Genomic DNA, 14,175 nt, shown 5'->3' with positions numbered 1-14,175 from the left:
ATATGACAACCCACTCCAGTACTCTTGCCTGGAAAATCCCATGGATGGAGGAGCCTGGTAGGCTGCAGTCCATGGGGTCGCTAGGAGTCAGACACGACTGAGCGACTTCACTTTCACTTTTCACTTTCATGCACTGGAGAGGGAAATGGCAACCCATTCCAGTGTTCTTGCCTGGAGAATCCCAGGAGGGGGGAGTCTGGTGGGCTGCCGTCTCTGGGGTCGCACAGAGTCGGACACGACTAAAGCGACTTAGCAGCAGCAGCAGCAGGGCTTACCGGAGGGCTGTTAGAAACCAAGACTCTGCTTTTGAAGTGTGCATGCATGTGCACAGACTTGCTGACTCCCACCCCCACCCCCACCTGCCTCCCTGCTCCAGCACAGTGGAGAGGCAGCAGACTAGAAATAGCCTGGTATTCTGGCTGGCTTGCCAGCACACTCCCTGGCCTGCACTGGGGCCCTGCTCCAGCTCTTCTTGCTCTGGCACTGCCCTCCACTATAGTAAAGGCTGCCACTGCCAACGAGAGCGCACACACTTAGAGGGAACAGAGATGCACAGACCCTCTGACTAGGGCAGAGGCAGTCATTGCCAGTGTGCATATCCCTGCCCACAACTGGAGGGAGAACTAACTCAAGTGAGAACACTAATTCAAAAGATACATGTACCTCCATGTTCACAGCAGCATTATTTACAATAGCCAAGATATGGAAGCAACCTAAGTGTGTCTACCAATAGATGAAAGGGTAAAGTGGTGTGTGTGTATATATACATACACACACAATGCGACTGCTACACAGCCATAAACAGGAACGAAACTTTGCCATTTGCAACAACATGGATGGATGTGGGAGGTACTGCGCTTAGTGAAGTAAGTCAGCGAAATAAAAATATTGTATGTTTTCACTTACATGCAGAATCTAAAAAACAAAAAATGAACATAACAAACCAGAAACAGACTCACAGATACACAGAACAAACAGTGGTTACCAGTAGGGAAGGGGTGGGGTGAGGGGCAAGATAGGGGAACAGGATTAAGAAGTACATAGTATTAGGTATAAAATAAGATACAAGGATATAGTATACAGCACAGGAAGTATAATCAGTATTTTATAATAACTTTAAATGGAGTTTAATCTATAAAAATATTGCATCACTGTGTTGTACACCTGAAATAACATAATACCATAAATCAACTAATTTCAATTTTAAAAAATAAAGAAAATTTAATACAACAAGTATCATTTCTTGGTTTTAAAGTGTTTACGTTTTATGTTTACTTTTATGTTTATGTTATCACTTTATCACTTTCCAGATTCACAAAAATAAGGTTACTGAGTATATATATATGTACATATAGACAGAAGATTTGATCCTTACTTTAAAAAAAATCGTAACATATCTAAAAGTTACACAAATTTTTTTCTTTAATGAAGCTATTTCCACTTTTAAGTACAAAATGGCCCTAAGTAATTCTTCAATAAATATGTAAATATTTCCTTTGTGATTAGGCAGTAATAAGCAAATCACTTTAAAGATATTTATAGTATAGTATGATTATAGCATATTGAGGGTTACATGACTATATAATGCTCTAAACATCTAATATGGTGACAGAATGTTTCAAATGGTAAAAATATGTAATTATTTTGTTTCACCTATATCTTTATAAGAAAAATAATGGTTTACTAAATACCATGTGCTAAGAACTGTGCTGAGGCTCTCTTTAGAACAATTCTAGGAGGTTGGTATTAATATCCCACTTTAGAAATGAAGTATTTAGACTCAGAGAGGTTAAACAACATACTCAAGGGTACACATAGCCAGGTAATGATGGAAACATCTGAACTCAGGCCACAACCCAAACTTTCAGCCACCTTGTTCTTGCCACCTGCCTTTTTTAGTTTCTTTCTCCTTGTCTATAAAACTAGCCAGATATTTGTTAGCTCAAATTTCTTTCCAGTTATTCTTTGGGAACTTTTCACATGAAGGGTAGAAAGAAGAGTAAATAATAGATACCAACTCTCTCTGTTCCTTTTTATTTAATCTTCAATCCATGGCCATTTTATTTTTATATGTGCCATTCTACCAGAAACTGTTCTCACTGAGGTCACCAATGGCCTCCAAACTGCCCAGTCCAAATGGAGATGTTTCAGATCTTCTCTTACTGGACCTCTGTTTTTCATTGTATTATCCCAGAAATTCGTGGTCTTTGGCTTTTAACACCCAACTCCCCTACCCTCTGGTTTTCCACCTTTCTGACCATTATTTCCATCTCTTTCATTATCTCCAGTAAATGTTCAAATGCCCCAGAGTTCGCTCTTTAGTCCATTGTTCAAATTGGTCAAAGTACCTCTGTGTGACTGAAGTCATTTTTCATAGTCAAATACCATTTCTTCCCAGTTTCAGACTTGGGTCTGTGGAATCACAGGAACCTCACGTTGCACTCGACAGTTTTCTACTGTACGCCCATTTCAGTGCTTCCACTGCCCACTAAGGCACCCGAGAGCTGTCCTTGATTACCTGTTCTCCTTCACATTCCAGCCAATCACCATGATGTTCCGTCAATTTTATCTCCTAAATGTTTCTTGACCACATTCTTTCTCCTCTGTTCTCATGGGTCCCCTCCTGGTTTGAGTCTTCCTCCTCTCTTGTCCCCTGACATGGCCTTCTAAATGGATGTCCTTGTCTCCAATACTGTTCCCCTAAAATATATCCTCCATACAGCCACAGCTAAAGTGAAAAATTCAACCATCTGTCCCCTTAGGCACTTCCAATAACGTAAAGACCTCTGAGGCCTTACCAGGCCCTTTATGGTCTGGCTCCTGTTTATACGTTTGGTTCCATCTCTTACAATTTCCTCTCCCCCAAATCTAACTGCCAACCTCATCTAAACACTGTTCCAGCCCATCCCATCTTGTCCTTGTTTCCTGTGTCTGGCTAATATCTATGTAGTGTGTAAGGCCTGGCTGAGGTATCATCTCCTCTAGGACATCTTCCGTTACCTGAGTTTAATGTCACTTCTCCGTGATCCCAAAATACACTACACTTATTCCTGTCACTGCAAATTTAACATCTTAATTATTTGTTTCTAAATCTGCCTCCTTCACTAAACAGTGAAGTCCTGGGACTACTGTGTTGTGCCTGGTTGGCATAGACGCTTTTACTAAATCAGTCTCCTTGACTTGGGAAATAAATAAATGATTGGGTTCAACATACCATTTATCACTTATGTGGCCTTTACCTAATTATTTAAGCTATTTGGGTCTGAGTGTCCTCATCAAAAATGGGTTCAGTAATTCTGGCCCATCTTCTGATTGGGAGAATAGAATAATGGATTTTAAATCATATATGCAAAATGTAAAGTGTTCTACGAGGCATTTATAAGGCAAGTCCTTCTAAGTATAGACAGTGGTCTGATAAACAAAGCTGTTTTGCTTCATATTTTTGTCTTTTACCTTGGTTCCTTTAGATAATGCTACTCAGGACCCATATAAATTCACCTCAAATAGTAAGCTGGCTTTGAAGGAAATTTTTTACGTTGCTGTTTATTACTCATTACCTTTCAGAAATTGCTTAATAGCAAATTTATGAGGAAAATACAGCTCATTTCAAGGCAGTATATCTAAATACTTGTGTTATCAACAGTTTTGGATATGTTGCACATAATCCAGCTAACTGGCATATCTCACTGAAGGAAAGATTTCAGGGATATTTTACTTATAATAAACAAGTACTACTGAATATTCTAAAGCAAATGGCCAATGAAAATTCGTGATGTAGGTAGCTTGCAATTTCCCTCCTTTCATCCAGACCTTGTATTAATTCTATAGGCTTTATCCTGCTACTAAGCTCTTCATTGTTTCACTTCAGTCAGAATAGAGGGTGCTTGACTCACTTTATCAGATCTATAGCGAATCTGGCAATTCACTTAGCCCTCACCGAAACCACTGCCAATCTGCCATCTTCCAAAGGAGTGTTGAACACAGACACACAGGAGTTAACCCACTGCAGCTGATGTGTCTCTTTTATGAAACATTCTAGTGAGGTGAAGAGAGTCCCCAAGATTTGTTGCATTCTACAATTTTAGCTCTGGCAAGAATTACTGAGGACACCACTAAGAGAATGACTGCCCTTTAAAAGATGTCATTATCATTATGTAAATCTTTTATACAAGATACGCTGCTAATCATTACAATTTCATAATTTTTAGACATTTGATAATATAAAAATTATAGTAGCTGAGTAGGTGTATTGATGATATATATTAAAATAATTTTCCATGTACACATACAGAAGCACTTTTATGGTTCTCTATCTTGAAATAAGTTATGATATATGACTATATTGTATTACATACAAGTTATGTAATAAACATTATCTACTTGTCAATACTATGTTTACTCAAAATATAAAGATCTGGAAAAACTTGAATAATTAAGAATAAAGTCCCAAAGTTCAACTTATTATAATTCTGAAGAAAGTCTATTGCCCCTGCTCCAAGAAAATAATTACTTATCATCACTTTGACTAACAGGTAATCTGCCAAAATTATTCACATGTGTACAACAAGGGGGGTCATTCCCCCTCCCAAAGTATTTAAATTACAAAGGGATACACTTTCACTACACTTTCAGAGACTATTTCATTGTTACATGTTGAGATTATTAATCATATTTTCTTTCCTCTCAAGTGAGAGGGATGGAGATGGGGGGAGTAAGGGAAGAGCTGATGAAGAGGGAAGTCCCACACACAGTATAAATTGTTTCAGAAAATATTTTCTGTAGGAGCTAATTCATCTATAATAGTCCTCTTGGATGATAACTATTAAATTGTACTTAGGCAGGGCTCAAGATGGACTAAATCAGTGAGATTTCATTGTCCCTTTGAAGGAAAGCCAGTAAATTATATCCTTAAAAAACAAAACCAGAAAAAAAGTTGTGCTTACTTTCTGTTCCTTTTCCGGGCTCGGCTGTAGGCTTCTAAACCTTCCGTTAGTGTCTTCAACTTCTCGGGCTCCACCTGAGTGAAGGCATGAAGACCAGACCACATTACCCAGACCTGCAATTGTTAACACTGTTTTTACTTTCCTGCCAGACAAGCAGGTGCTTGTACGGCACTCGGGGGAGGGAGGCTTAATTCTCACTGTTCTGTCCTCGCTGGGGCAGAGGTTGATTCCGCGGCTCCAGGCTGCAACATCAACGGAAATGAAAGACTGGGTGGCTTTCAGAATGTCAACATTTTCAAGGCAATGTTTGAAGAACAAAACTTGGAACTTACATAACCTTTAATTCACAAAATCATGTAAGTCAGAGATCCTGGTCTGCTTTTTGCACTGCCTGATGCTCAGCAACTGCGATTCTGTATTCCATCAGATGAAAAACAGCAGTGGTGAGTGAGGGTGCTGGGCTTTGGAGCCAGCACATAGAAGTTTGCATCTGACCTCACTTTCTAGCATGAATAACACCCTTAAATTCCCTGAGCCTCCTAAAATTTGGATAATTTAGAGAAATATTTAGTTTGTTAAATCTTCGCTGTTAGCCAAAGCTTTGGCTTTCAAAAATAAAGACACTTCAAGAAAATTTTCCCGAGGACAGTAATACCTACCTTCCTGCTAGAACTGCGGTGAGAATTAAAATGCAACAAACATGGTGAACACAGCCAAGCACAGAACAGCTAGTATTACATAGTGGTGTGTTAGGCTCTGCAGAGGCCAGGAAAACAAACAAACAAACAAACGAGTAGGGTAGTAGGCTGCATGTAGTCCCTACTGATGCGGAAAGAGGGTGTGGCTACTTCTGATGGGCGTGTCCTCTCCGGGGTCCTGCTTTAACACTGTCAGCCTAGGCTACATGACACTTGCTGCCTCATCACTGTGAGCCACCAACTGGTGGCTGGGGGTTTGGTGGGGGAGGGAGGTGCAGTTTTTGCCACCTGCCCCTAATACTCTCTATCATAGTTCTTGAAGTCACTTCTCCTAAGGAAAACAATTAACAAATAGGAAATTTAATATGCAAATAAAAACACACTTAGAAAAGCACTGTAACTTTTACTGATCTTAAACACAATCTCAGTAGAAACAGTATTGCTTGCTGTGTAAATATAGCTTCAAATTAAGTCCCCCCTAACCCCTCAAGCCAGTTTTCCCCCACCCTGCACTCCTTTAATAAAAAAATTCAGAGGTTGCCAAGACACCTAATGGGTAAGAAAATACACTCTAATAAACAAGGAAATGATTAACTTTTGTCTTTGAACCTTCCTGACTCATGAATACTGTTCATAAATAACTTTCTTTGACCTCTTCAAATCTAGTACACAGTGATGATTATTAACAAAGGGTCTCCATTGTCATCTGAAAACAAGCATTTCTAATTATTCAATGAGAATAACAGTCAAATAATGGAAATAGTTTCCTTTTCATAACTTTTGTATTTTGTCCCAAAGGATCCAAATACCTTACATACACAAATTCACTGTGGATTGTGTGCCAGAACAAGATATAACTTTGTTCCAATAACATTTCTACAGGAGTAGTCAAGTGTCTTATTGGAATGACTGGAAAAGCTTAAGTAAGATGAATATATCCATGTGTTTTTATTTTTAAAGGTACCTGGATACCTTTTCACATTTTATGTTAGAAATGGGATTCCATCCTGTACTCACTCACACAAAGAAATTATGAAAGATAGCTCACAATTAATTTATAGCTAATTCCCCTTATATTTAAATTAGTTTCTTGGCAGCAAGAAGAAAGCTCTCCTATAATAGGAGCTTCTGTTAGACACAAACTGGTATAGTGAGAGATCTCAGAAGGGATTGATACAGGCAACAGAAAGCAGATTCACGGTGAAATAACGCAACATGCCACAGTGAAAACTTATCCCATTGGTCTCGATTTTTAAAAACTAAGTTAGCACAGAAAAAGACATGTAATCTAAAAATCCAAAATATTAGATAAAAAAGGAGAAATAAAAACCATAGTTATTGTGAAAAAAAAAAAACTAAGTTAGGTCAAATGATTTTTTAAAAATCAATTTTTAAGAATAAGGGGCAGTAAAAGCATTTCTTGCACATTTATTATGTAGAAGGCACTGTTTTATTATTTCAGGTGGTAATACTGCACACTAGCATTGTTATTTTACAGATGGGACTAAGTGAGTTTAAGTTACATGGCCAGCATCAAAACTCAGGATGGCTCCAAAGCAACCTTTCTCTGCCACATCAACTCTAATACATGCTGTGATACACATATACTATATAGAGAGATGTGTACGTGTGTGTATGCATATATACATACACATGTAAGTATATATGTCTATATATACATACTCAAAAAATTAGGTCAAATTATAAATCCAGTTTTTATTTACAGAAATTTAGATGATGCTTGCTCAAATTTATCTTCAAAATTTTTTTTACACTTGAATAATTTTCTGGTGATTTTTAAAACTAATTCTCCACCATGATTTCTTCATTTAAATATGCCTCTAAGGTTCTAAGGTACTCGTAATAAATATATTATTTATAAAGGATTCAATGACCTTGAAAGAGAAAGCAATGAGAGTGATTTCTTAAACTATAAGATACACATCACTTTGTATTTCTAATATGACAAAATCATACATATCCAGAGGTAAATGTTCAGTTTATTTGGTTTCAGAATTTTAGTACTCTTTGGTATTGTGAAATATAATACATGAAGAGTGTGTGTTTTTTGGGGGAATATTCATCCATTTACACAATATTCAAGAAAGTCTTTAAAGATAACACCCTACAAAGGTATCAGGGAACAACAAAATAAATTCCATTTCTAGTCAAATAGAAACCATATTTAATGATTTAATGAACACTCATAAATTAATTAGCTAATTTGTAAATAAAGAAAGTACTGGGAATCAAATACATAAATATAACATTAAAAAGATTAAACATATACATATTTTTAAATAAAACTTACACTGAAGGAGCAAGTAATTTAAGATACTTACTATTTTAATCTGGAATTTAATAATCTTATATTGCTATATATTCACAAGCCAGAAGTTTCATAAATTATTTGATTTCTATCTTGGTGAGAAATTTGGGGAGGACTTTATATCTTTACTCATATCGGCCAACCTATGTGATTTAGGAGTTAGAAAAAGGTAACCAGACTTTATGTATTTATAGTACACATATTATCTCATGTATAAATATACACATATGCTGAATTTTTAACTTCTAAATCCCTTTTTTCATTCCTTCAGATTCTTTTTTTTCTTCAGATTCTTTAGATTTAATAATTCTTTGGCATAACTAGACCTATAGCCTGTTCAGTAAGGTTAGAAACATACCCATAAAACCAGACATGATTATATGGTGGATGTTTAAGAGTTTCCTGAACAAGTCTGAAACTATGGCTGCTTATTTTGTTCACAAGGCACATACTAAAGATTTGATAATTAAATTGTTTGATATGAGGTCAGTACAGTAGCATGGAGTGTATCTCAGAAGTAAGTCTATGACATAAAAGAAGACATAAACATTTCAGAGACAGAGTGACCCTCTGAAAGTGTGCTACAGTGTATATTACAAGAATCTGGATTAAAGATCCCAGATCACTTTTGAGCCAATTAACTAGAGAAGATGTCAAAACTCCCTTCAGGTGTTAATCCCCGATAACAGGATTAAATCTCTTGGTGATTCCTTTGCTGGTACTTAGTGCTGAGGCTAAGCTGTCACACAAAGGTTAAAAGACAAGAGCACAGCCATATCACAGATTTCACAGCAGAGAGAAAGCAGCTGACCTCAGCTGCCCCTGTTCCTTCTTCACTTCCCCATCCCTTTTTTAGAGTGTCCTCAGTTCCTATTGCTGGGGAATGGTATCATGCAAAGAGCACTATGCTGAGAGTTAGGAGACCAGGGTTGAGCCTTGGTTTAACTGCTTGTGGTTTGTGTCTTTAGGAATGCCTCTTTCCTGAGGTCCAAATGGAAATAGGTGTGCACATCTTTATGGGTCATTGAGATTATCTACTTGGATTATCTAAGGATGAAGGTGCTTTATAAACACCAATGCAGTCTTTCCCAAGTGCCACTTGTGGCATGTGAAACTGTTTCAGGTGGAACATATACCGTTAAACATTTTTAATAGTGATATATTCATATAAATTTATATTAGAAAAATACAAAAACATTATACCTATGTTTTCACATATATCTTAGAATAAGACTAGAAGTTATTTTTAAAGTGGTTTGAACAGTGCCTACTACATAATGTGTCAAAAATATTTGTTGAATGAATAAAAAATGAGTAAATAAGAATTTGAGGACAAATTTTAAGTATTTGTAAGGTAACATGTGACTTGAGCTGAAATCTTGGAAAATCAATAAGCAGTAAGCAAATATGAGGCATTTATTAGGTTTATTATCAAACATTTATTAAGTAGTAACTACTTTAATCTTTAAGCTGAAAAAGTCCTGCTAACTTAAGTGCAATATTTCAATATTTTTTCAAGTATGGGAATTAATGATAAATAATTTGGGGTAGAAAGTTGACTCACCTGTGACAGAAAGGATGAATTTAACAATAATACTTAAGGAAAATTCATAAAGTGAACCACAGTTTTTTCAAATGGACTAAGCCAATCGACATTATTGCAGTTTTAGTCAGTGGCACTATCTGAGGGTTTTTTTTTTCCTTTCATATTCACTTCATATAGAAGCATTTTTAAGTACTAGAGAACTGTACTATAGGACTAGAGTAAATCTATTCTAAATGTGACAACAAATTTTATATAGATCCATAATACATACAGAATTAAATGTTTGGAATAAACTTGTACTTTCAAGGATACGCTGTTGAAGAGTTCATGTAGCAGAAGCATGTATTTGCCTCATACTTGAGATTCCATTTGCTAGTAACCACGTGACAACTGTATTGACAAGCTCAAGAACTCCATACTCAGTTGGAAGGGAGACAAGCCTCCTCCTTTTCCTCTTTAATCTTCCTCAGGGGGAAAAAAGCTTCATAGTATTCCACAATTACTAAAGTTTACCTCAACTTTGTTCTCAGTTTAGTCTTTTCCCCAATATTCATATTTTTGGTATTACCTAGTTTTTCCTTTTTATTATCTTTCAAATTTTGATCAGGTACTGCTTTTGTCTGGATTTTATCTTGCTTATTACTTTCCAAAAATTATTCTTTTTCAAAAATATTCTTTTGCTGCAGACCATTGATTGCCCCAGCCACCCCACCAGTCAAACTGCAGCCCAAATATCGTGGATACTGATTGGGTATAGAGAAAATAATTCATTTTCAGAAATGGTTAAGAAAATATATATGGAAAAGGAAATATACAAAGAATACTTTCAACAGAGAATGACAGTACCAAAGAATACAAATAGCTAACACTGATAAGCCCAGAAAGAATATTCTTCAAAGTAAAAGTGTTTAAACATCACAGAAGGGCACACCTTCCAAATTTAGTTCCCAGGCTCAACTTCTTAGGTTATACATCTGCAGAATACCACTGTAAGCCGTCTCTGGTTTTGCTCCATACCATCAAAACATGAGTGCATGTGATAGTGAATAACAAACAGAAAGTGACTGTCCTAAAATAAATCTGGCATGAGTTTTAATAATGATGAGTTCTGTCTGTTTTGAACAACACTCAGAAAGCTACTTTTATCTCCTCCTGCCAAATATAACCATGTGGAAAAAAGTCAAAGAGTGAATCTAGAGAAGGAGCACCCTACCCATTGCTTTTAAAAACTTCTTCATTTAACCAGGTGATTCTTCTGGATAGAATTTTTCTAGATAATTAGGAATGTCTCTACCTGTCCAACAACAACAAACATTTCATTGAAAAGAAACATTTTGGTGCCAATACAGAAATAAATTCTTGCCTAAATTTGCCTCCAGTCAGAATACACACTGAACATAAGAACAATGAAATACGAAGACCAATGGGACAATGTTCAAAAATAAAAATTAACCACTTAGAAAAAAAAAATTTTCATTTTTTTGATTATTATTTGAGTCAACACTTTTAGGCTAGTTAATGTAAGATCAAAGATGGTAGATGATAATTACAAAATATGTTTTAGGAAAAAAAAAGAACATTTTTTCTGCTTTAAAATAATTATTGAAATAAATGCATAAAGATAAGCATCTCCCCCCACAGTTGCACAGGGTTAAAATGTCTGTACATTATAGTGTATAGGTGTAATGCCAGCAGAAGCCATTTTCCTCTCCAAGAATTCCTTAATACTGTGCCAAGATCTGGCAGTACATTTCTCCAGCTCTGACTAAGCACTGAGGTCTTATTCTTGGCTGCTAAATCTGAAGCTATAAAGGGTTCATGGTTCAGAGAGAAACCTGCACCATTTCTTTAGAAAAAGTATACATATCTTCTAGAATGTTCTTATTACAAACTGATAGGCAAGGGGAAAATGTATTAGTAAGGAGATACCACTTCCTGAATGGTATTATATAAGGCACATTTTATCCTTCCAGTGCTGTAACATAGCTTCAGTATTGGGACAGTATTAAATAGGGGTGATTCAGCCAAACTTTTCACAGACTGTTAAAAATCTCTACTAATTAATACTGTTGAGGGTTTTGGTGGGTTGGTGGGTAGAGGAAGAATGTCTGAGTTTATAGTTTTTAGAAACAGTGAGGAGAGGGGGACTTTCAAGTTTATTCACCAAACTAAGTCCTTTAAAATCTTTCCAAGTAGAACTCCTGCCTAAAATGAACAGTTAACATTAATTCATAATCAAATACGCCAATTTGTATGCAATGTCCTGAGGTTCATAAAAAATAGTTATTAACTATTTCATTCATGAAATATGTTATTACTATCCTTTAATACCCAACTTGGTTAATTAGTCCTTTATTTATGGATAATTCATGGATAGGTATACAATATTGAAGGTCAAATGACCACAATTTTGTAATGGTGGAATCCAAATTCATAAGGTTGTTTAATACAGAGAACAGAGAGGAGGAGGTTAATTTTTACTGAGCCTCTTTTCTGTATCATCTATTTATGGTGGTGGATGGTTCAGTCGCGAAGTTGTGTCCGACTCTTTGCGACCGCATGTACTGTAGCCTGCCAGGCTCCTCTGTCCATGGGATTTTCCCAGGCAAGAATACTGGAGTGGGTTGCCATTTTCCTCTCCAGAGGATCTTCCTGACCCAGGAATCGAACCCAGGTCTCCTGCATCTCAGACAGATTCTTTACTGACTGAGCTACGACGGAAGCCCCATCTATTTATAGCATTGCATTTAACATCATTCTGAGTAGGAATTAATATTCCCACTTGAGGAGCTCTGGAAATTAATACACCCACTCAGGACCATTTAGGTAACTGGTAGAGCTGTTTTTAAGCTCACATCAGAATGCCCAAAGCCCTTTCTCTCTAGTCTCCTCTGCTGTGTTCACACAGTATTTGATAGTTAGAAATCCTACCTCCTAGAAAGTAATCTTGGAAACTGCAGGATATTTCTAATGCACTATTAGCAATTCTACTACATTTAACACCCCACTGAAGATTTAAAAATGTCTTTTTAAATCATAAGCTGACCAAGTCATTTGCACTCATGACAAACAGTTAGCTAAAGTATCAGGTTATGGACAACTTGGAGATCTCAGTCCCTGCTCCATTCACAGCCCTGACCTATCAGTCCAGAGACTATTCAGGCAACCTGAAAACATGAGAGGTGTCCAGCTTATTCTGAATTAGTTACCTGTAATCGTGATAATTATTTTTTTTCTAGTTTTTGTTGTTCAGTTGCTCAGTCGTGACTGACTCTTTGTGACCTGTGCTGGACTGCAGCATGCCAGGCTTTCCTGTCCTTCACTATCTCCTGGAGTTTGCTGAACCTCATGTCCATTGAGTTGGTGATGCCATCATCCAACCATCTCCTCTGTCGCCCCCTTCTCCTCCTGCCCTCAATCTTTCCCAGATTTTTTCTTCTCTGCTTCCAAAAAGAATTTGAAGTGACTTGTTGAGAACAAAGATACTAACAAAAAATAAACGATAGGTTTGTGAGATATAGGGAGTGGGAGGAGATAATAAACCTGTTCTAAAATTTGAATTAACATAGATGCTATCTGGTAGGGTCTGACACCATCTTGGATTAATTTACTCAGGTGAACATAGAAATACTAGTATGAAAAATGGAGAGGCTGAAAAGGTTTTAAATGATTATGTGTAAGAAAATTTTTCTGCAAACCGTTTCTTCTGAGATACTACAGAGAGAATTACAGGGGAAAATGGTTCACATTCCATATCAGCAAGATGGAATTAATAAGATTTTACTATAATAAACAAATTGTTCATGAAGTCAGTCTCTTTCTCTCTTGACTTTATTAAAATGTCAGGCACTGCCACAGTATATGGAAGAAAACCTAATGTACTGCTTACCTTTTTAAAAGCATAAGTCTGGTTATAAATGCACAAGGCTTTATGTATCCAACATTGTGAGAACTAAGAGGTTCAATGTAAATGAAATTTACATCATAATTGGTTCACAGTTTTAAACCAATTTGAATGTAAAATATGTTTTATAGGAAATCTTTTCAGACAGATCATGCTTTGTCTTACACAGATATTAACCACAGTTTAATCTTTTTTAGATGAACCAGGATCACCAAGACATCAGGCAAAGGACATTTGGCTGAAGTCAGAGAGACCTGTTTTTGAAATTTCACCTTTTCTGGTGTTCACCTTTTCTGGAGAACAGTGTTTGACTAGCTGGGCATCATTAATAAGGAAGACCTTCCTTTGTTTTGTGAACTATAGGAGAAAAAAAGGGGTTGTGAAGTAGCACTTTGCTTGTTTATGTGCAAAAGTGAGCTGTCCTGAAAAGACCAGAGATATTTTAAAATGTTAAGTGCCCTAGAGCTTTTAAGACTGATATAATTTGCTTTTTAATGACAGGTAAATATTTCATGTGTTATCATTAATATTTCATTATAAATTTTTAGTTTTTCATCTCTAAATGTATGCTTTCAATTACTTTCTCTGATTTACTAAAAGTATTTTTAGTGTATCTTTTTATCAAGATTTTGATATCAAAGTTGTAAGAATGTAAAATTACAATGTCAGCCAATGGGTGAGGGGATATTTGAATTTACATAAACAATTTTATGCTCCCTGTTAGGAATTAATCTATTGTCAATAACAAGGAAAAA

General features: G+C 36.3%; 1 protein-coding gene across 3 annotated transcripts in view; it reads right to left on the bottom strand.

Moving 5' to 3' along the window:
• The window catches only part of MBD5 (methyl-CpG binding domain protein 5), a 72,557-nt gene that overhangs the window by 9,808 nt on the left and 48,574 nt on the right, over window positions 1–14,175 (bottom strand). For all 3 annotated transcript variants that reach the window (XM_010839952.1, XM_010839954.1, XM_010839953.1), the window contains one exon: window positions 4,944–5,017. In XM_010839952.1, the coding sequence (XP_010838254.1) occupies window positions 4,944–5,017 (74 nt within the window). The remainder of the gene's footprint in view (window positions 1–4,943; window positions 5,018–14,175) is intronic.

Source organism: Bison bison, unplaced genomic scaffold (genome assembly GCF_000754665.1).
Source record: "Bison bison bison isolate TAMUID 2011002044 unplaced genomic scaffold, Bison_UMD1.0 scf7180017864139, whole genome shotgun sequence".
Classification (NCBI taxonomy): Eukaryota; Metazoa; Chordata; class Mammalia; order Artiodactyla; family Bovidae; genus Bison; species Bison bison.
Note: the sequence above shows the minus strand (reverse complement) of the source record. Positions and strands in the feature narration are given on the sequence as shown.